The 22,884-nt window shown below is 33.2% G+C and overlaps 2 protein-coding genes and 1 long non-coding RNA gene across 7 annotated transcripts in view; 1 reads left to right on the forward strand and 2 right to left on the reverse strand.

Annotated features, from left to right (window-relative positions):
* Positions 1–22,884, forward strand: part of LOC122843843 (gastrula zinc finger protein XlCGF57.1-like) — a 697,541-nt gene that overhangs the window by 214,329 nt on the left and 460,328 nt on the right. The window lies entirely within an intron of this gene.
* stm (starmaker) lies at positions 1,093–16,990 on the reverse strand. 5 transcript variants are annotated; one of them, XM_044138980.1, is made up of 30 exons: positions 16,912–16,990; positions 15,979–16,037; positions 15,029–15,046; positions 14,764–14,796; positions 14,641–14,676; positions 14,435–14,461; positions 14,292–14,333; positions 13,391–13,423; positions 13,019–13,063; positions 11,890–11,922; positions 11,767–11,808; positions 11,626–11,676; positions 10,116–10,136; positions 9,892–9,918; positions 9,772–9,813; positions 9,564–9,605; positions 9,043–9,078; positions 8,876–8,923; positions 8,745–8,792; positions 8,608–8,652; positions 8,192–8,233; positions 7,244–7,270; positions 7,026–7,064; positions 5,631–5,678; positions 5,430–5,450; positions 4,502–4,543; positions 3,153–3,560; positions 2,109–2,153; positions 1,925–1,966; positions 1,093–1,531 (listed from the first exon to the last, which is right to left on the reverse strand). In XM_044138980.1, the coding sequence occupies exons 1-29, from the start codon at positions 16,920–16,922 to the stop codon at positions 1,941–1,943; spliced, it is 1,437 nt and encodes a 478-aa protein (XP_043994915.1). In that variant the 5' UTR covers positions 16,923–16,990; the 3' UTR covers positions 1,093–1,531; positions 1,925–1,940. The 5 variants fall into 5 exon arrangements, with proteins under 5 accessions (XP_043994915.1, XP_043994914.1, XP_043994916.1 ...); XM_044138979.1 differs by lacking the exon at positions 13,391–13,423 and adding an exon at positions 13,514–13,546; XM_044138981.1 differs by lacking the exons at positions 7,244–7,270; positions 13,391–13,423 and adding an exon at positions 13,514–13,546.
* Positions 19,559–22,812, reverse strand: LOC122843899. Its single transcript, XR_006372789.1, has 3 exons — positions 22,763–22,812; positions 19,689–19,787; positions 19,559–19,597 (listed from the first exon to the last, which is right to left on the reverse strand). It is a non-coding gene; the product is annotated as an uncharacterized LOC122843899 (long non-coding RNA).

Here is a 22,884-nt window from a genome sequence, read left to right on the forward strand (position 1 = left end):
GAAATTCTTGCAGCTCCTTCAGTTTTTGCTGTCGGCCTCTTTGCAGCCTCTGACCAGTTTCCTTCTTGTCTTCTCATCAGTTTTGGACGGACGTCCTGTTCTTGCCAATGTCACTGTTGTGCCATGTTTTCTCTAAGATGACAGTCTTCACAGGGTTCCGTGGTGTATCTAATGAAATGGAAATTCTTTTGTAGCCTTCCCCTGACTGATATGTTTGAATAACGAGGTCCCTCTGATGTTGTGACCATGGCTTGTGCTGGATGATGTGGCTACAAAAATGTCAGGACAACAGCTGAACTTTGTCAGAGGCGTTTATCAGACTGAGTCCAATTTAACATGAGTTCGAATGTAGTTGGTTAAATTTCTACACCCCCAGTTCTAAAAGGGTTTGCACACTTATGCAACCACATTTTCTCAGTTGTTTTTTTTACTTCACCTCCCTAAAAGATTTCTGTTTGTTTTTCCAATTGCATTGCACAGGTTATAGGTCACATTAAAGGTGGAAAAAGTTGGGAAAATGTTTGTCTTGCTGTCATATATTTGCAAATCTACATTGTAGTTACATTTCATACTTTGTGAGAATGGATCTGTCATAAAGCACCTCTTTTATTTTTACAGCAATCAGTCCAAAACACAGTTTTGGTTATTGTTAGACATTTGAATGAATAAAGTGCCGTATTAGATGATTTGGGTTTTCTCTGGATATTAGCCGAAGCTCGATGCTTAGTAAATTTTACTCACCTTCTCTGGAAGTAATGAAAAGCTTCTTTTTACTGTTTCATCACCTTTTTGAATCCAATAATATCCAACGAAAGCTGCTTCCGCCAATCAAAATGGCGACTCAGACGCAGGAAGTGACGTCGTGTTGCATCTCTCAGAAGAATCTACGCTCTTTACATCACATTTTGAATGTTATTTAATCCAAAAGTAACAAGCAAAAATAAACCCAAAACACATTAAAACAGAAATTATCTTCTCCTCAGTCTTGGTGTTTCTATTCTGAAAATTTATATTGTGGAATATCATTCATAAACAAAGTAAGTAAGTGGACGAAGACAAATTACTTGAAATTAAGTTATGTTCACAAAATGATTAAGAAAAACAGACTTTTTATTCTCAGAAAAAATTCAGGCAGTTTCTGACAGTTCACACTTTATTAGCCAATTTCTGTGTACAGTGAAGGACTTGACATTCATCAATTTCTTGTAAAAATAATCATTAATGTTTGTAAAGTAAACGGTTGTCTGTATGTACACATTAATGTGTGAAATCAGACCCACAGAGCAGATCTAAGATCAGCAGCTGGGGATAATATTTCTGCAGACAGGCGAGAAAATGAGCTAAAGTTAAAAGAGACCCCAGAGAAGAACAAGGAGGAGAAAGAAGATATTTACTAATATCTCTTTATAAAAAACAAAGGCAGCCTCAAATCAAAAAGACACAAAACAAAGAGACAGCTGAGTTTAGTTTCAGGTTAGTTTGTTGTTGTCATGGCAGCAGTAAATCACCATGGAGACACCGGAGCGCCATTCTGTCAGGAAACAACATCAGAAAGTTCATTTACCCGATTATGTTAGCAGGACGGACAAAAGCTTCGACGTTCTAGAAACTTTTAAATTATTTTCTAAAATAATTAAAGCCGCTTTTTTAAAATAATTGTGGTAAAGCAGAAGTTATGTCGTAACATATTTTAGCAACATAAAATATTGCAAACCCGTTTATAAATCCTGATGTTCAGATAATAAACTCCTTTACACATAGCCTAAAAAAATCTATTAAAATCAACTGAAGTTTCTTTTTGCAACTCAAAAATGATGTAAGAAATAATATATTTGTGTGATTCTGATATTTCATTTCCTCTTAAATCCAAGCTCGTTTCATGAACAGATCAAAAATGTTTTTATTTTTTTATTGTCGGTGATACCTGTCATCAGAGAGCTTCAGAGACTGGGCGTCTGGCTCCCAGCTGGTACAGGAAAACAGAAGTTTACTTTAGTTAGCATGAAAAACATCAATAAATATGTTTATTTTTATAATATTACAGCATTTCAGAACAAACCAGTAATTAAATTCAGTCAGATATTGAGTCTAAAACAAAGGAAATCTACCTGCGGGAGTGGAGTCATCAAGTAGGTCCATGTCAGACGTTTGTGCTGCAACAGGACAAAACCTGACATGTCACATTTGGACTGTTTAACTTTAAATTATGGTAACGTTAAACATTACCGTTCTGTTCTCTTTAACGTTGCCTTGTTTTACATTTTGCAAATATATTTAATATTAGTGTTAAGCTGTCACAGTCAAAATAAAAACAGTAACACTGGATAACTTTCCAGTGCTGAAAGTTTGGTTGGAAAAAAAGAGACATTTTGTTGTTAATTACAAATTAAATTAAATCATTATACATCCAAGTGCAGATATACATTTTGGTTAAAACACTGAAATGTTGCTGCATTTATGTATTGAAGTCTGGATTTTACAACCCAGAAAGCTTTTTAGTCAGTTTAACTGAGCCGAAGATTTATTTTTTATTTTAAAACAGTTTGCTAGCTGCAATACTCTGCGTGACTTTAAGCGCAGTTTTTATATTTCCCTCCATAATGTTTGTCTTTTTGGTGCACAATATTTATTTTTTACTAATTTAAAATTATAAAATGATGAATTCCAGCAATGAGTCATTTTAATATCTATTGTCAGTTACAAAAATAACATTAAATAAAATAATCTGAGGAAAGATGAAGGTTCATCTTCAAATCTTTTTATTCTCTTTCAGGTTTTAGATGATTGATTGCAAATAAAAAAGATGCTTAAAGCTTAGAAAGTTGCTTTGTGGTTTTATTTGTTCACTAAAATTCTCTAAACTGCCTCAAAACTCGAAATTTAATTGCGCAGAAGAGGGCACTATTTATTAATTAGACTTAAGAAAAATGCTTTTAGACGTTACACAGAATATTTTAAAAAATAAACATTAAAATGTGATTTTTACAGATGGAAAAAATAAATATCACAGAATGTTTTGAGAGTTACCGCAGCTTTGAGTGGCTCTGTCGTCTAAAATTATGATAAATTATGATAAAATGTAGGATTGTAAGATGTGAGAAGGTTCTCTGCCCTGATATCTGAACTTTGACCTGTTAGCCTTCACCGTTTACCTTCGGTGGAGTCGGGCGTGTTTGGACCCAGGTTGTCCGGCTCCTCAGTCTGAGAGTCATCTTCAAACATCTCTTCGTCGAGAATCGCCAGCTCGTCTTCGTCTTTCTCTGCCTTGCTGTCGGTTTGGTTCGTATCAGTTTCTCCATCACGCGGAACCTCGCTGTCGGTTTGATCTTCATCCTCGCTGTCGCTTTCTGAGGTCGCGCCCTCGTCTTCATCCATCTCCTCCTCTATCGCCTGGGCGTCCTCTGCTGCCTCTTTCTCGTCGCCGTCCTCATCCTGTACATCTTCCTCATTTGATGCCACGTCTGTAGCCTCCTTCTCGACTTCCAGAGCTAAGTTGTTAGTGCCCACATCTTTGTCAGTGACTTCATCTGATTCCTTCTTGTCGTCATCATCTGGAGTGTCTGTGGATTTAGCGTAAATGATCAGTAGTTATTTAAGGCTGTCAACAATCTGGCTCCTTTAGATATTAAAATATCTTTACAGAATAAAACATAAAATCATGGTAATTATCCAAATCAGTGGATTTAAATAGGCGTTTTGAGCTTTATATCATGTTTTAATGTTATTGCAGCTGAGTTTCTGCCTCAGCTCCTTCAAACTAGCGGCAGCAGCAATTAGCAAACAGCTGGTGGAAATACTGAGCTCATCATGCTAACTACTCCTCAGTCCAAAGCTCCTAAGAACGGTTGGAAACTGGATAATAAGGCCTTGCTGTGATGACATCCTGAAGGCACAAAGTCAGAAAGATTAGGTGCTTCTTAAAGGGACAGAGGCCCAATTTTAAGGTGTCAAAATTAATTTTTAGTTACGTTTAAGATTTACAGTATTTTTTATCATAACTGAAGTTAACATAGTTACTCAATTGTTCTATAAAATGGTAGTATGCACCTGGAAAATATTAAATCACCTATTTACACTGAAAAAACACCAAAAATCACCAACTATTTTTAAATAATATATAAAAATAGTTAAAAAATAAGACATTAACTTAAAAGTAACTTATCAGAAATATATAGAAATTAGTTTTATGTCAATAATCTCTTTATATTGATTTTAAAATGTACTAGTTCCATTGGTAGATTAATTTATTTATAACAAGACAATAATCAGCCTGTAGAATTATTTTTATAAGTTTTATATCAATATCAGACAAGTTTCTAAAAACAAGTTTCTATATCTCTCTGATAAGTTAATATCAAGTTAATGCACTTGAATTAAGACAGAACTAAGATATTTGGACTAGAAACTAGTCAAAAATACTTCAAATTGTGTTTTTTTTTTGTAGAGTAAATTATTTTACAACCTGGTAAATTACAGCTAGTTTATAAAATTGGATATTTACCGCTGTCAGTCAGATCAGCGTCGTCACTCAGTTCATCCTCATCTGAGAGAAAAAACAGGTGGATTACAGTTTAAACGTTTAAAAAGAAGGAAAAGATTAAAAAGATGTAAAATGTATTTACATTTACATTTGTAGATGATTAAAATTTACAAATATAAAATCAGCTTACTTTTGTAATTTGCATTAATAATAATAATAATAATAATCTTAGTGAGAGAGATACAGACTTTAAAAAACAAATCCAATTATTAGATATGACTTTTATCATGTCTGATAATAATAAATGAAAGGTTTATAATTTTGATTAAAAAGGAAAATTATATAATGTAGAAATATAATAGTGACGTTTTTAGATAATAACTGGAGAAAAAACATTTCTCTCCAGTTGATGACTTTTGAGTGGATCAGTCTGAAACCTGAGGAAAAGAATCACTGAAAAAAAATTAATAAGTAAAAATAAAATAATAAAAATAATTCTGACTTTAATCTCAGAATTCAGGGTTGAGTTAAAGTCAGATTTTGTATTTTTTCCCAATAGATCTAATCCTGTTCAGTACAAACCAGTTAATGTGAATGATGATGAAACAATGTTTTCTTCGGCTTTATGAAATTACGACAGTAAAGTTGTGAAATGTGATAATATTAATTAGTCGCCACCTGGAATTAAACTAAGCAAATAGATACAATAATCTGATTGGTTAATTACTGCACTGGCAATTAAATCCTGGCTTGTAGAAAGTAATTTAATTTAACGAGTATCTTCTGATTACATCCTGTTGCTGTGGAACATGTCAGTCTGTTTAAAAATGGTCAAATTATTGGCGTCAAGTGGAGAAACCATCAAATGAGAAACGACTAAAATTACGTTGAAAACCGTCCAGCTGATCTGGTGTTTTTTTATTTATTTGACATTAGCACACACTCTTACCTTTAGAATCAGTTGTTTCATCTGGAAAAAAATACAAATTTATTTGTTATTAAACCCTTGATTTTGTTTCTCCGTGTAGAAAACAGATGTAAGTTGTAGCATAAACAATATGAGTAGCACTAATGATGTCAGCAGCTGTTTGTGATATGTAAATATTTCTTTACTGTTGCTTTAATTTAGTTGTTTAAAACGTCGACTTACCGCCCACTTCAACTTTAAGCTCTTCTTCAAACTCGTCGTTTTCCATATCTACAGGGAAAATAATCATCAGGCAGAGAAGATATATTAACCAACGCTTCGAAACAGAAGTTCACAGTTAAAAAGATCAAAGGAAAGATTTACAGAAATCATCTGATTTTCAACTTCACAGAAGATTTTTCTAATGAAAGAACCTCATATAAACACTATCAGCACACTAACTAAGGATACACACATCCAAAAATCTGGTGAAAGTAAGTTACAGGGCATTTTTAGAGATCAAGAGAGTGAGATTTTCAGCAGCTAACAGGAAGGTTGAGGAGAGTACAGCAGCATTTTTATTCTTTCAGCCTTTGTTTTTGTGATGGTGCTGGATTTATTAATGTTAATTAATCTAAGGGATTAGACACAAAGTAGTAACTCTAACCATACCAATGTTTTTTTAAATGTGAGTCATAAAAGATAATTTATTAATTTGTCTTTGAAAATGGAGAAAGACAGAACAATACTTCAAAGACAATAACAATAAATACTAACGCAAAATATTTAACAAACATACATAAACATCTGCAAAGTAGAATATGGTTCACGATATTAATATGCAAAAGAAAACATAAAGTTTTTTTCTTCTAAGAATAAAACTTTGCTTTGCAGCTGTGAGCGTTTTTATAGTTAATGAAAAGGAACAAATTTATCCAGGTGAAATCTGCATTTTTATCAGTTCAACTCAACAAAAAGCAAAACAAAAAGCAAAACATGCTGCACCAAATATTAGAAACTGTTCCATTAAAAACACGACTGATTTTAAGGATTAGTTGTGATGAGAAATGTTCTCTGAAAGATATTATCTTACAACTCTCTTCAGCGCTGACTAAGCATTTTCTTTTTAAAAATAAGTAATTTCCTCATTTCTATTCCTAAAAATTAGGCTCCAGTAAAAGAAAACCAAAAAACACTGAAGACTTCGTGCTGCTTGTTGTATCTCCTCCGGCTTCAGCAGCCAAGATTTTAAACACTAAAAAACAAAAAATAGTTTCCGTAAATGTCTGCAGGTGTTTTCCTGTTACAGTCATGAGAAACTTTTGTCTGCTGCTCATCTCTCTCGTTTCAGAGCAGAAGGAATGCATGCAGGAGGAGGAAGGAGGAAGAGAAGCTCAGCTTGATGAGAAAACAAAAGATTTACCGTCAGACCGGCTATTTATGAACACAAACGAGTTGAACAAGGATGAGACCACAGATTAATCATCTAGATTAATCTTACATCGTAATAGCAGAAGTAAAAACTGTAATTTCTTTTATATTCACAATAAGTTTACAAATATGCACATAGAGCAGAATATTCAAAGAAAACGTGGGAGTTTTGGCTGCTTTTTATTAAACAGAATGATGAATGTTTACCGGAGGTCGGATCAGTTTCAGGCGCTGAATCATCAGTTACTGCAGAAACAAAAACAAAAAATTTAATGAGCTGAAAATCACAGACCAAAAATTTAAAAATGGATTAAATTTAAAAGTTTTCACAGCAACGTTCCTGCGGCGTGTTTCAGTTTGCTGGAAATTATTAATAAAATAAAAATATTTTAATTTTAAATGTTAATAGACTCAAATTTTGTTACCTTCCATTTTTTCAAGGCTGTGGAATTCTGTGAAATTAAATATTAATATGTTAATAATTACGTTTTTTTTTCATGATTTCTGACTACTTAGTTGTTTAGTTGACATTTTTTACAGAAAATAAAACACTTTACATAAAATAAAGAAAATTAAGGCCAACCCTGACTGTCTTAGAAAAAGTGTCTTCAGTCAGAGGCGTCTTCAAAGGTGCTGGAATACAGACTGCTACAGGAAATCTTTCTGCAGCTCTCACTTTGTACAAAAATTCATTGAAAAATTGTGAATTAAAATGTGAACAGCAACATTTAGTTTCCCTTTGCAATAAATATTTTTTTTAATTAATTGAATTTAAACTTGCATTAGTTTTAAATTCTATCTTTATAACATCTTGAAGCCGAGCCAGATACAATCAGTGTAAGTGGTTTGTACATATTTATTCAGAGCTCTCATTTATTGCCCCTTTCTGGTCAAAAAACCCCCTAAAAACTTAAAATAAATCTCTTATTACAGTAGTTTTATCCCAAAAAGTCTCAAATTTTGACATATTTTATTACAAAAGCATCAGTTCCCCAATTAATTAACCACCAATAATTGTAAAGTTGATCAGTTTCTAGAAAATTAAAATTACTAATCCATACTTTTCTGCTTATAAGTGGAAAGTATTTATATTTATAAACACAAATATACAGAAAGAGTAGTTGTAGTTGAGTAGTTCTCAAAACTAAACAAACAAACAGACTTTGATAGATAAAGTTGGACGAGAAAAACTTTTTTTACTACGTCCAGGATGGGGAAGGTAAAAAATAAAAGAAGCTTCCTGTTGGAAATCCCCGTCTTGATAAATGTCCTTAAACCAAATAAAATATTTTACCAAAATAGTCAATGTTACTGTTATAAGAGGTTATTTTATGTATTTTTTGTGTAATAGGTCTTTTTAGAGACATATTCACCTTTTGTGTCCTCGTCTGACACGATCATCGGATCAGAAGCAACTGAAAGACAGAAAAGATTATGAAGTAAAACCTCATTAAACAGTTTTAATGGAATAAAACATTTAATGTTTTATTAAATCGGATCCTCTGGCATCCGAACGTTGCTCACTTCAAAATTAACTAAAATAAAAAAAAAGGGAAGAAGTTAAAATATTCAAAGATCTTAGATAAAAAGAGCAACTGCCTAAAGATTTTACTGCCAGATAAAAACTTTTAGCTGCGTTTACTTCCAAAATCCTTCACTCTTTTTCTAATTTAGAGAGAAATAAAGTGTCATGGTTTCTGGTTCTTTTTTTGAGTTTTTGCCCCATTTCTTCTTGATCTGGTTTTGGTCGAAAATCTAAACAAACTAATCTAAATGTAAAAAATCTCACCATCAGGTTTTTCCTCAGACTTGCTGTCTTTGTCTTCAGAAGCAGCTAAAAGAAAGTAAACAAGATTTAAGATGCAAAATAACAATATTAAACATAACAAGAAGTCTGAGTGAAGTAACTACAACTGTAATCTTTACTTTCTGATTCCTCCTCTGATGTTTCACCACTTTTGGGTTCAGTAGTAGCTATAAGAAAAAAAAAAGATTTAAAACGAGTAAAAATACAACATAAAACAGTTTCAAATAATTAATTTTAATTGTAATCTCACTTTCTGAGTTTTCCTCTGACGAGTTGCTGTCGAGCTCTTCAGACAGAACTGATGGAGAAAAAAATAATTATTTAAAATAACATTTCAGAAAAAGGAAAGTTTGCGGATGTGATAATTTAACCTTAGATATCGAATGGATTCAATGAAATAAAAAAAGTGAATCTGACCTGCTGCCACATCATCAGGGCCTTCATCAGGATCACCTTCAAAATAAAAGCATTTAAAATCTATTGTCTGTCTCCACCTATGGAGAGTCAAAATAACAATTAAAATATAAAGACAACGTTAAGCTAAGCCTTTCTGAATAAGCAATAAATGAAATAGTTATATTATAAGTTAAAATAAACTCAATAAAGTATAAAGTTCTCAGTTTTGGTCTCAAATATCCTTTCCTTGAAGGGCAGTTTTATTTGCAGAGACTTCATAATTAATTTTATTTGTTGTTTTTGTTTTTTAGTTTATTTATTCTGGATATTTAAAATGTCTTCCGGTTCCAGTGTTAAACGTTCATTATAATTCAAAGTTTAGACTATTTTGAATTACACTGTTATCGTTATATTACTTGAAAATGGTCTCAAAAGAACAATATTATCGTTTATCGCAATAATTTCTTGGACAATTTATCGTCTGTCAAAAACTTTTATTGTGAAAGGCCCACATAAAACTGTTTAAATTAAATAAACCTCACCTTCAGATTTCTCCTCAGAGGTTTCAGGATTATCACCAACAACTAGAAAAATAAAAAGTTAAAAATAAACAGTAAAGACTAGATAAAACAATTTGAAGAAGAAATACTCAAAATGTTAAAAAGAATTTTCATTTTTTATTTTGTTTTCATTAATAAACCAGTTATTTCTGACCTGAAGACATAAATAAATAAATCTTTACATTCTTACCCTGGGAGTCTAACTTCAGTTCAATGTCCTCATCTGAAGCAGCTAAAAGAGGAAAATAAAACATTTAATTTGTGGATTTTAACAGCATTAAATAATAAAATACATGAAGGTTAAACTGACTTGTTTCCTCAGATGATTCTGAAACACCTAAAAACACAAACAGAGAACAGAATTAAACTTATAATAAAGATATTTTATCAAAGACTGGGCACACAGGAAAAACCAGCAACAGGTAAACATGAAGAAACCGGATTAGATTATTGGATTATACGATTATAAATTCTTGATTTGCTGTTTTTGTTTTTTATATCATCATGAGTCTGTTGAATAAAATCAATACTCACTTTTACTGGAAGCGTCGTCATCTGTGAAATCAAAACATAAATTTTATTTAATTTTCTTTATGTTGAAGCCAAAGGCAGTAAAACTGGTGGATGGATTTTACCTGTAATGTTAACTAATTACAATCTGGGAAGGTTTCAAGTAATTTATAGACTTAAAAAATAAAATATGCACTTTATGTCAATATATCTTTAGGAGTTGGTCGGCCTTCCAGTTTCTAAAAATCCTTTTAATTGATTTTTTTTTTTTGTTTTGTCTCATATAACAACACATGGGACTGAAGAAATCCAGTCTTGAACTACTCTTAAAATGTTCCCTTAGATTACAAAAAATGTGTTTCATTTTTGTCGATGTATTCAATGATTTGAAAAATAACAATTTTATATCAAAAGTCTAAGACTAAATTAATTTTAATAGAACCATAACTGACACATTACAATTATACAGAATAACATTAAAATAAATTAATAAATGAAATTATAATACAGTAGGCGCAACATTACTTAAACATTACAGGACATTGTGGATTCTTGATGACATTTTCTCCAGTATTTATTTATTTGGTGTGTGAATCTCATTTGCTGTTCATTTGAAAAAGTGAATATTGTTGAATAAAACCAGAAATTAAGAAACGTAAATCAAGTTGGTGCTACAGATAGAAATCTATTCTCCAGCTTACAGTAACATTGGTCTGAAATGCATTAATAGTTGCACCATAAATGTTAAATATCAAATATTAAGGCCCACCTTCATTCCTGTAATTCACTGTAATTCCCTGATTCTCAATAAATGATAGGAATTACTTTAACTACGCCTTTCTGCTTTGATCTGCATCAGCAGATTCACTAAAAATCTTCTCAGAACATTTTGTTTTCCAGAGTCGAGTTGCAGAAATTCACTCCAGTGGCTTTTTGGCTTGTTACAAGATTAATTTTAAAATTGTTGTACTGGTTTTTAAGGGTCTTAATAGTCTTGCCCCATTATGTTTAAAACGTCAAACAACCAGATGTTCTCAGATGTTCTCCACACTTTTAAGATGCATTTAAAGACCCACATTTGGCTTTTGAATTATTACTTTATTTTATTTTTAATTGTTTTTTTTTTTCTTATTAACTACCCAATATTTATTTTTGCTTTTGTTGTGAAGTGTTTTGTAGATAAAGTTGACACAGATCAGACTGAAACTTTTATTTTGTTGTTTTTTGGGGGGGAGGAAGGTTTTTATTTTATTTTTTTTTAATGATTGGAAGTTTTTTGAACGTTGTAATTTATGGAAAACTCACAACCCATAAATAAGTGAATTTTATTACTTTTTGAGGATCTTTACACATAGAAACAATATTAAACTATACGAAAATGAAGAAGTTATAGTTAATTTCTTTGAAAACAACATGGAGTCATTGGCTAAAGGACAAATTAAAACTAAAATGCATCAGTTTTTATCTGCTGATTTACAGTTTTACCTATTAATATGTTCTAATTTCCATGAATAAAATAATTTTCCTGCAATACCTTCAGAGCTCTTCATCATGGACGATGTCCCATCACTCTCCACTGAACTGGCTGATAAACACAGAAAATAAGGAATTTAAGCATCTTTATAATAAAAAAACCCCAAAAAGAGTAAGAACTGCTGGTGAACTGAAGACTCACGCTGAAACGGTGAATCTGTTTTCTCATCTGATTCAGCAGAATCTGAAAAAAGGATCAGATGAAACATGGACAGGTGAGGCTTCAGGGAAACTCACAGATTCAGACAGGAGAAATAAATATTACCTGTAGTTTTCTCAGAAGTGTCTTTGCTTTCATCTGCAATTAATAACGAGTCACATCATGTCAGATTCCACTGATAAAACTAGTAGGTGAAATATTTGTGAACTGGAAAGATGATCAATGCTGTTTTTAGTTTTATTTTCCTTTAACCCTCCTGTTTCATGTTCCGGGTCAAATTGACCCGTTTTAAAGTTTAAAATGTTTTTTTTTAAATAGTTTGAGGTATTTTTTTTGCATGAAACTTTTTCTATTTGTCTTAATAGGTGCACTCTATATAGAAATGTAAAATTTATTAATTTTACACATTTGCACCTCCTCCTGCATCTACTTTTTACCAAGATACTATTTGGGTCAATTTGACCCGGCAGTAAAGTTAAAGTGCAAAAAAAGATTTAAAAATGTCCAATTCTATATGTTTCCTTGCAGCTCAGAACCATATTTCACCACACACACACAAACCTGCACACGCCGACACACACTAACCCACTTTCTCACTATTCTCTCTACTTCACCAGGAAACTGCGAGAAAGCAGGTGTTCATCCAACTTTTGACGGGAATATTTTCTGTTCCCGTGGATAAACTCCACCCACACTGAGTGACACTCAGCAGAAGTGGAGGAAAACATAAAAACTCATTTATCTTGATTTTAATCAGCGGGTCAATTTGACCCTGAACAGTTTGTGTCTCAAGTTCAATTATAAAGATCAACAATTGAAAAAAAAAAAAGTAAATGTAATCTAAAAATTTTACAAAAGATGAATTTCAAGAAAATTAGTGTTTTTTTGTTTGTTTTTTTGTGTCTAGGTTTTTCATTTTTTATGTCCAAATGAGAAAATGAGTAGGTTGTTGGCATTGATCCTTAATTTATGAGAAATAAAAAAACATCATTGCACAAATAGTGAAATATTGGAGTCAATAATCAGATACAGAAATGTTTTGGAGGAATCTTTTGGTTTCTGACTTTATTGCATGATTAAACACTCCCCAGGTCAAACTGACCCAGGAACATTATTGCTGTACCTCAGAAACAAACAGAACAGGAGCGTTCAGGCAAAATTTGTGCCAGACTTACATCTATTAAATAAGAAACGAGAACAATGTCTGATAAAGACGTGGATTAAATGTTTTTACCACTTTCAGCCACAGAAGAATCTGCATCACTTTCTTCTTTCTCCACTGGAAGACAAAATATTAAAACATTTTATAATTTATCCACAAATGCACAAGGAGACAACATGCTAGCTCCATGCTAGCTCCATGCTAGCTCCATGCTAGCTCCATGCTAACTCCATGGTAACTCCAGGCTAGCTCCATGCTAACTCCATGCTAACTCCATGCTAACTCCATGCTAGCTCCATGAAGATCTTGGGATTCCTTCTTGCAGTGAGGCAACAGCCACATCATATTGTATTAAAATATAAAAACAAAGATAAGATAATAAACATTTTTCTTCAATTAATTAAAACAAAAACATTTCCTTTACACTTAAAGAAAAACACTGACCTGAAATCTCAGAGGCTTCAGCAGATTCTGGAGCTTTTCAGAGACAAACAAGAAGAAAAACATCAGAAATAATGTTTAATTAAAACAAAAACATTTCCTTTACACTTAAAGAAAAACACCGACCTGAAATCTCAGAGGCTTCAGCAGATTCTGGAGCTTTTCAGAGACAAACAAGAAGAAAAACATCAGAAATAATGTAAATCTTTACAACTATATCAGTTCACTGAATATGGAAACTATTCATAAGTTTAACTATAACAATGGCTAAATACTCGTGTAAAAATGTGATGTGTTAAAAAGAAAAAGTTGGTTGATGTAAGTATAGCGCCACCTCACATGTTTTAAAGGTATTACTACTTTTAAAGTCACAAAGTCCAGTGGTGATAAAAAAATACTTTCTGCAAGAGATTAAACCTGCTTACTGTGTAATTAGTTTGTTTTATCATTTTCATTACTTTGTATTTTTGGCTTTGTTGAGATTTTTTACTGCTTCCTACAGTGTAAAAACACAAAACAAAAAAGTTATATCTGCAAATAATCTGCCTTCTAATCCAGATTATTGATATTAAATTAGTTCTTAAAATGTAAATAATTATGAATAAACTTTGCAGTTAAAATTACATATTCATACTTATAATTTTTTTATTTATTTTTTTAGCAGATATCTGTTTTCCTTTTATCGTTGTCTGATGGTGAAACTTTCTTATCTCCATTTCATGCCAAGTTTAAATATTATGTTGTTTCACTAAAATAAAAGGCAGGAAATGTAAAATTGGAAAACTGAAGGCTGAAAATCTTTAATCTCCATATTAAAGTACATTAATTTCCTTTATTTTTAAGCAATTACGCAACTGAAAAAAGATTAAAAACAACAAACTGACACATGAAATATTTATATTACCTTCAGTCATGGAAGCATCTGAGTCAGCTTCATCTGAGTCGACTAGAAGACAAAACAGATTATTGGTTATTAAACCTTATAACTCATCAATATAATAGTATATAAATATATCCTGATATGTCAGAGTTTCATCTGACGCTGACCTGGGATCTCAGTTGTCTCATCAGAGTCTGAATGAGTTAAAAGATACAAATAAATATTATTTAGCGCAGTAGTTATGAGTTATATAATTTGTCTCTCAGGTTACAACACAATCAAACAAAACAAACAAAAATGTGTGCAGTGTGTCCAAGGTGTGTCTTTGTTCTCTATATTTTAATAAAGTTGGTGCTGTCAGTGTTTATGTTACCTGGCTGTGAGGTCATAGGTTTGTCTGTAGCTTCCTCTAAATATAAAAAAAATTAAAAAAAGATATTATTAAAAACCCTTCAGCTGTTTCAGGATTACTGTTGACAGATTATTTATTTGTTACCATTCAGGTGTTTCATCAGAGCTGCGATTCTCTCTGTAGCAAAAAGGAAAAAAAGAAATAAAAAGTGTTTGTAAGAGAAATCTGGTGAAGTTCAGAACTGAAGTGACCGCCGCCGCCTGAAGGGGGCAGCAGCTGCTAGAAACGGAAAATGTTCTCTTCTCTGATTGGCTGCATCCTCAAGATGTTAATCGCTTCCCAAAGATTGGACTTTTTAAAAATAAATAAATAAATACAATATATCAAAATTGTAAACATTGATATTTACCATCTTCTGGAGCACTTGCTGTAAAACAAAGAAAAATAAAGATTAGTGATACTTCTTGATACAATAACAGATTGTAAAAACGCCACACTTCAAGGCAAAAGGCCTTTAAATAAATAACTCATTCAAAGATCTCATATTGTGATCAATATAAGATCACAATAAAATTATTAAAAATACCCAATTCTCAATGTCAGTGCATTTATTTAGTTGGATCTAAACTAAAATATCCAACATCTCAAATTTATTTAAAATAAATACAACTGAAGAAGTTTGCAATTTATTCTTTGCTTTGCTAAACTGATCAAATATGGACTTTTAAGTATTTATTCAAGGCTTTCTGTTTCTCTGAAGTTAAAATATAATGTAAACACAAGCTCTTTTCTGTTAGCCACTATTCAAAATGGGAAAGAGAAGAGCACATGCCTGTTTAGTGAGCTAATTCTTAAAAGCATGGAAAGAAAACAGGAGCCTGTCCTTTTTAAACCATCATAAATGTAAATATGTGGATTCTGCTAAATGCTACCGGGACTTAAACTAGATTTATCTGAACTTATATGAAACTTAAAATAAAAAGACAAATAATGGGCTGACTTTAAAGATTGGATTGCTCTTTTTCCTTTTTCTCTCTGCTTCAAGATTTTACCGGTTGGTCAAAGTGTGGAGGGAAAAGCTCTAGTTTAAATAATCCAAAATTACTCATCTGCTGCTGTTTTATGTTCTAACTGTAGAGCAGATACAACTTAAACTTATAAATTATAAAATGACTCAGAAATGAGAGTACATCAGGGATTAAACTGTAATAAGTAAAGGAATATTAAAAGTTATGAAAATAATTGTAGAGTTTGGTGAACATGCATTGTGGTTGATGGTTTCACAGACGTTGCAGTAATTTGCCGGACCAGTAAACCCAGTGAACAGAACTGGGTGACGTTGGTGACGTAGCGGCTTACTTTGGAGCGGCGCTGCGAGGGAAACAGCAGCGAGGGCGCAGAGCAGCAGAACAACACATCTAAAACACACAAAAAGAAACATTTCAGCACGTCTCCAATGCAAAGCCGTTTGATTTGACTGCAGCTTGTTTGAATGCTGCAGTCAAGTTAAACAGCAAGAGACAAACTACAGATTTTCACTCTGTGACTCCATCAGAGGTAAAATATGGATTTTTATGAAGCGTTTAGAGACCTTCCTGAGAGATAAAACAACCAAAAATATCAGATTTGTGAGGAATCTGAGTGAAGACGGAAGGAAAATGGCTGCTGATGAGTCTCAGGTGTGTTCAGGGGCAGCTGGGGGAAACCATTTCCCAACCTGAAGGGTTAAATGACTTTCTTTGTGTTTCTCTACAGAACGGGGGGAAAAAACCTCACAAAGCGTCTCTTCTTTCCCAACGTATAGAGAACTACGAGCTGCAATAGAAAACCAGCGCAGACGTTCAAAGAGATGCTTTTAGCCTCATGATGGCAATCTGATGATGAGGGCTTCACTCAGGAACACTGAAGTTACTTTAACGGAGTTAATTTAAACCCAGAAGCTCAAAAATAAAGTAAAACAGGTAAATAAAAAACACAAACACCTTTTTTAAGGGTTAGTTTGATTAAAAAGATAGACAAGAACAACTTTTATATAGTCTTTTTCTAAACTCAGCATCAGTGAAGTGAATTTCAAACAAATATGATCAAAAACCATTAAAATAAATCAATTGAAGTGACAACTTAAACAGTTGTGAAGTGTAAACTTCAGCTTTCATAAACAAGCAGGTGGTAAAGCGGTGACTTAAAAATGATTTAATTTCTTCGGTTGTTGTGAACCTGACGTAAAACCTGGCAGTAAAAACAGGCGGATAGCAGAAAAAACAAAAACGAAAGCATGAGGCGTTTACTCACCGTCCGAACATGTTGCTATTTTCAGCAGGAACTAAAACTTGGACAAGGAAACTTCAGTGAATGTCTGAAGTCAGCTGAAGCAGCGCAGCAGCATTTTATACTCTGACTCACCTCCTCCTCTTCCTCATGCTTCCTCCTCCAACTTGTCCCTCCCTTCTTCCTTCTGATTACCTGAGTGTTTTCTCTTTAATCCACTTTGAATAGTGCAAAGATTCGGTTTGATCATTTTACACCAAACTTTCAGTCTCCTCACTTAAAAGAATAGAAACTTGGAGTTGGGGGATTGTTAGGCATTTCTAACGTTTTCAAACTGAATTTGTTTTTAGTGATGGATGTCTGTTGTAAACAGTTAACCTTGACAGCTGGGAAATTGATAACTGGTGTTAAATGTGACTGGAGCATTTCCAGAACTGGTCATGTTGACATTAGAAGCTCTAAGTTGAATCTAATAAGTTCAACTTTATCGTTATCTCCTGACGCACTCTGAGGTTTTCCAAGGTTGGAGCTTTTTGTTTTTGTCTCCGAACAAATGGCCTGAAAAAACAATGACCTTAGTCATCTTTACAGTCATTCTCACTCCCTCATATCTTTGCTCATAGATTATTTCATCTTTGGGAGTGTTCCTGATTGTTCAGTCCTGAATATTTGGGCGTTAATCACAACTCTCAGATAAAGAAAAAAGAAAAAAAAAATTCTTTGAGAAACTTGGGAAAATGTAGTCATAAAGTTACACAATGGAGATATTTAAGTTTATTTTTTTTTTACCACTGCTACAAAACAAGTCTGAAACCTGGGAGTAGTGATGAACTCTGACCTGAACTTTCAGAGTCACATAAAGACAGTTACAAAGTCGGCCTTCTATCACCAGAAGAACATCTCCATTGTTAAAATCCCAGCCAAATCTAGAGAAACTCATCCATCTCATTTTGATGCTCGGCTTGAACTTTACCAAACTTTTCCCAACTGAATCCTGAAAGTATCAAGTTGAAACTGATGAAAACTGGTGCACCTAATAAAATGGCTGGAGATTATGACAGACAGACAGACAGACAGACAGGACACACAACCATTCACACACACACTCACACCTAGGGAGAATTTTGAGAGACCAATTAACCTGACAGTCATGTTTTTGGACTGTGGGAGGAAGCCGGAGAACCCGGAGAGAACCCACCATGCACAGGGAGAACATGCAAACTCCATGCAGAAAGAAAGTGAAGTTTAGCAGCTCAGAGTGTGAAGTACAGGCTTTCATAAACAAGAATTCAAAACATGTATGTTAAATCTGAATCCAGTCCGTTTCAGTTCAACCTTCATTTACCGAAAGAAAAGCAAACAAAACGGTAAACTAACGCCGCGTTTCCAAGCAGGAAGTGTGGACAGATACATCCACTACATGTTTTTATGTGTGAGCGTGATTGTACAGTTTGTGGTATGAAGGAAAACAGGTTTGACAATAAACTAGAAACCTCTGAATGCTTTGTTAGCTTAGCAAGGATAACAGATAAGAACCGCTGGCAGGAGGAACAGAGAACTATTTAAAGTCTTTGTTTCAGGAAGAGACGTGTAATAGTGAAGGTAAGTGAGGGTCAGGGTGACGTGAAGAGGCCAAAAATGTTTCATAGAAATACAAAAATGAAACTTTTAAAAAGCTTTGACTGCTGTGATAAATAAAATGTTTTCTATTAATTACTGACATAAACACAAAATCTACATTTAGTATGTTTTGCCATGAGAAACAAGTTTCTGCTTGAACCAGATATGAATCATGACATGAATAATTTTATGGTTAATTCAAGACTAAAACATTTAAATAGACATTCAGTGTGTGAAATTAATATATTTGATATACTTAGTTTAAAGTTTTAGTGTAGTTTGATCTAATTAAGTCTTACTTTATTTTAAACAAAAAAGTTTAAAAAAGGTAAATATTTCTGCAACATTATTAAAAAGCAAAAATATTCCTCATTCACGCTGTTCTTTAATTCTGTTTCAAAGCAATTTCATTTTATTTTTTTCAAAAATGTCTGTCTGGAGATGGAAAAAACAAAAACGAAACACAAATCAGTCAGTTATTGCTCTTTTTTTTAATAAGATGAACAATAAGATAAACAAATACAGCTTGCACCGTTGGTACAACAGAGTTATTAACATAAGCTTCAACATTCGTTTCATTGTGAAATAAAATGCCACAGAGAGAAATTCAATTAAGAATAAGTGAATCTCTAACAGTAAAATATCTTAACCAGTCCAAAAATGACAAAGACCAAACAGTTCTGGTCCAGAAAAGATGCTGAAAATGCTCTCCTCCTCGTTTCGTCTCGTCTTATTTTAGTTTTTTTCCAGAAGACCTTTAAATCAAACTGTAGCAAAACATTTTGATAGTCAAAATTATACTTAAAGTCCTGGGCTACAAAACATCACCATCAAGTAAACATTTCAACGTTTTAAGTTGTAAAAATTCACAAAAACTTTCCAGAAAGAAAGAATAAAAAATCCATGTCACCAAGTTTAACATTTCTCATCAAAATAATCCATCAAAGGGGCTCCGGTGGCGTAGAGGGTAGTGCGCCCCACGTTTGGAGGCCCTCAGTCCTCGACGCGGCCGTCGCGGGTTTGATTCCCAGACCCCTTTCCTGTCAGCCTACTGTTGTATAAGGGACACTAGAGCCCACAAAAAGACCCCCTGGTGGGGAAAAAAAAATAAAAAAATCCATCAAAATCTAAAATGGCTGCCCTGCAAACATGAAATTGATAAAAAACCAACTGGTTCCAACCTTTAAACTGGAACCGGGTTTGTTTGGGTTTAATCCCGTTCTTAGATGAGTTGGTTCACTGTGGTCCAGTTCAGTTTGGACTGGGATCTCTCAGCTGTTCTGACAAATCAAACATCCACATGTTGCTGTTCTCTGACAGATTATTTCTAAATTAGCACCAACATTTGTTCTGAGCACCATGCATACAACAGATTAAGAAAGATTACGTGCAACTGTGAATAAATCTGTACTAGTAGTTATAACTAAAGACGTCCAAGTTAATAATTGAATGAAACATCATTAGTCCAGCACGTTTTATAAGACAAATGGAGAATGTCTGAAATACGTTTAAAAAACAAAAAAAAACAAGAGTAGCTGTGGAGAAAAATCTGTATGATAACAGATCAGGCTGAGACTCTGGCAAATGGCAAAGAGCAAAGCTTTACTTCGTCTGCAGACGGAGAACAAACAGCTGCAAACCCTCACGATATATAAAACTCATGTTACACAATGTGGTCACTTCAGTTTCAGTTGATCAATATACAAGCCATGTGACCACACTGGATGATAAACATCTTCCTGTTCAAATATGCGAGTTTCCAAAAATCAGGTTTACTAATGGAACAATTTTGCATAACAAGAACATCGTCAAACCAGAATATCCAGCAGGTGCACCAGTTTCTTAAAACTCTGAGCTGGTGGTTTCCCATAGAGAAACTTCTTAAGACTCAGGGCTTATTCCATCCCACTATCTCTATCTAAACTATCTGTTCTTTTCTGTTAACAAATACTGACCCTTGTTGTGGTATGTATGCTGCAGGCAGAGGTCAACAGAAAACCTTTTCTAACTGGTTCTGCAGAGACTCTCTGGCCTCATACTCTAACAGGTTGAACAAAACTAATGTGGTTAAATAAGTAAAAGAATTAAATAAAATTATTAAGAGACATAATAAACTATTTTTACTTTACAGTAGCTTTATAAACTAAGAAATTAAGGAATATTCTTTCAAAAATTATAGTGAAACGCTGAGACCATCAGAGAAATGTGCATTTGTCTTTAGATATTTTACTTATAAAATCAGAGTAGTAGAATAATTTATTCTCAGAGATTAGTGAGTGAGAGGAAAACAAGTGAAACTTAAAACATACAATTCTTCTTTTAAATCATTTCGGTCATGAACGCGGTGTTTCCCTCACAGCTCTCTCCTGTGGGGAGTTTTTCTGGGTTAATTGGTACCGCCGTCTCTAAATCAAACCCGGTTCACAGGAGTTTCAGTGGAAAGGAGAAGAAAAACTCCTCCTCTGAAACCTCTGTTATCAGTCCATTCTTCCCAGTAAATAAGCCAAAGTTTATTCTGTCATAACAAAATACACACAGGAACAGAGTTAAGATACAACAGATAACAAAAAAACCTTAAGTTTGTAATAAATCTCAGGGCTCTTGAACAGCCAGAGTGAAAAGCATTTCATATAAAACACACCTGCATCACAAAGTTTTTGTAGATTCAACAGAAAGTTGAGATCAGTGAGAAACATTTAAACCATCAAACGAAAAACTGTTTTGTTTTCCACAGACAGACGTCATGATGACACCAAAGAGCATGAGGCGAACTGCCTCATTATAAATCAATCCGTCTTAAATTGATCCGAAACTCAACTAATCACTTCTATACACAAATTGATCATCTAATAACAGGAATTATTAATAAGCTGCAAGAAGAATCAAACAGTATATGAATTTTCTCATCTGCTTCAAGCCTTTTTCAGATTGTGAAACATTCACAATGTTCATGTTATTCACACAGTGAGATCCTCCATATTGTTTCTCTCACAGCTGGACTCAACTTGGCAGCACCAGAGTTGTAAATATGACCAGAATATAAAAGATTTCCTGAGAACCACAATGCAAAATCTGCTGCTGTGCCTCGATACTCGTACAGCTAACATGATCGCAACATTTTCTCCATTATCGATTGTAAAATTTAAATTACAACAATAAATTTGCCTATGAAAACGTGCTGATTTTAATTTAATTAAACACGTTTTGATTGGGATGAGGTCTTTTCTTTTTTCTTCTTGTCTGTATCAAAATTAGTTTCTTTAGCAGAACTTCAATGAACAACACGTTTTTCACATCACACAAGTCACATGATCAACAACCGGATGTTACTGCTGACGCAAACCATGAAGAAGAAGGCAGTAAGATGATGACGACTGCAGTTTCTCCTGTTCTCAACTGTAAAGGGCTTGTAGCTCCAGCGCCTCATTATTCATAATATAATCTCATTTAAATGTTCTCATCCGTCACTGACATGATTTTTACTGACTTATCTCGTAAACAAGCTTATTCATGTGCGATTTTGACTTAATTTCTTCCTTACTAGACACACCACAAATGCAAAAGTGTTTTTAACGTTTTAAATTTAGCAGAATATCAAAGAAGATTTGTGGTTTTCGTTTACCAGGATTTTGTGCCTAAAGATTAAAGGAAACCTTTGTTGGTTCATCGTCCAGTGACCAAATGATTCAAAGCTACTAATAACCTCTAAATCAGAGTCCAAACATTATTGATACATTATTGCTAAAATGAAAAATGTGAAGTTCAACAGTAAATTTTAATCTTTATTAATAAATTGTGGATTATTTTCTGTCATTTCAGTTTGTCAGACTCATAATGGAATGAAATGAAAAACAGCAGCAAATAAATTATGTTATTCTCTACTTTTCTATGAGTGAATCAAAGTCGTGAGTGTTGGTGGTTTTGTTTTGATAGAATGTGATACAAAACTAGAATTTTTGTAAAGTTTCAGTATGTGTTGCATGGTTAGTTTATTGAGGAAAAGAATACAAAAATTACAAGTTTTGCTGTTATTTCATAGGGAAAAAAAGTTTTTATGACAGTTTTAAAAAATATTCTGACATCAAATATTATGGATATTTATGTTTTGTGGCCCAAATAAAACACAAGATAATCATAAAATTGATCCTAGCTTTTTAAAAATCCTTTACTTATTATTTATCAGCACCGTCTGTCATGTTGGTAGTTTAAAGTGCTCAAATTTACAGCAAAATATTGGTGAAAATTCATAACTTACAGGAGGAAAAGCAGGACATGGACGGAGGAAGTGAGCGGACAGGATAGCAGAATAATCCTGCAGGAAATAATCCAGCGGGATTAAATGCTGAGTGTGATTACTGACAAGATGCAGGCGGTTGA

The sequence above is a fragment of the Gambusia affinis genome, linkage group LG14, assembly GCF_019740435.1.
Source record: "Gambusia affinis linkage group LG14, SWU_Gaff_1.0, whole genome shotgun sequence".
Lineage (NCBI taxonomy): Eukaryota > Metazoa > Chordata > Actinopteri > Cyprinodontiformes > Poeciliidae > Gambusia > Gambusia affinis.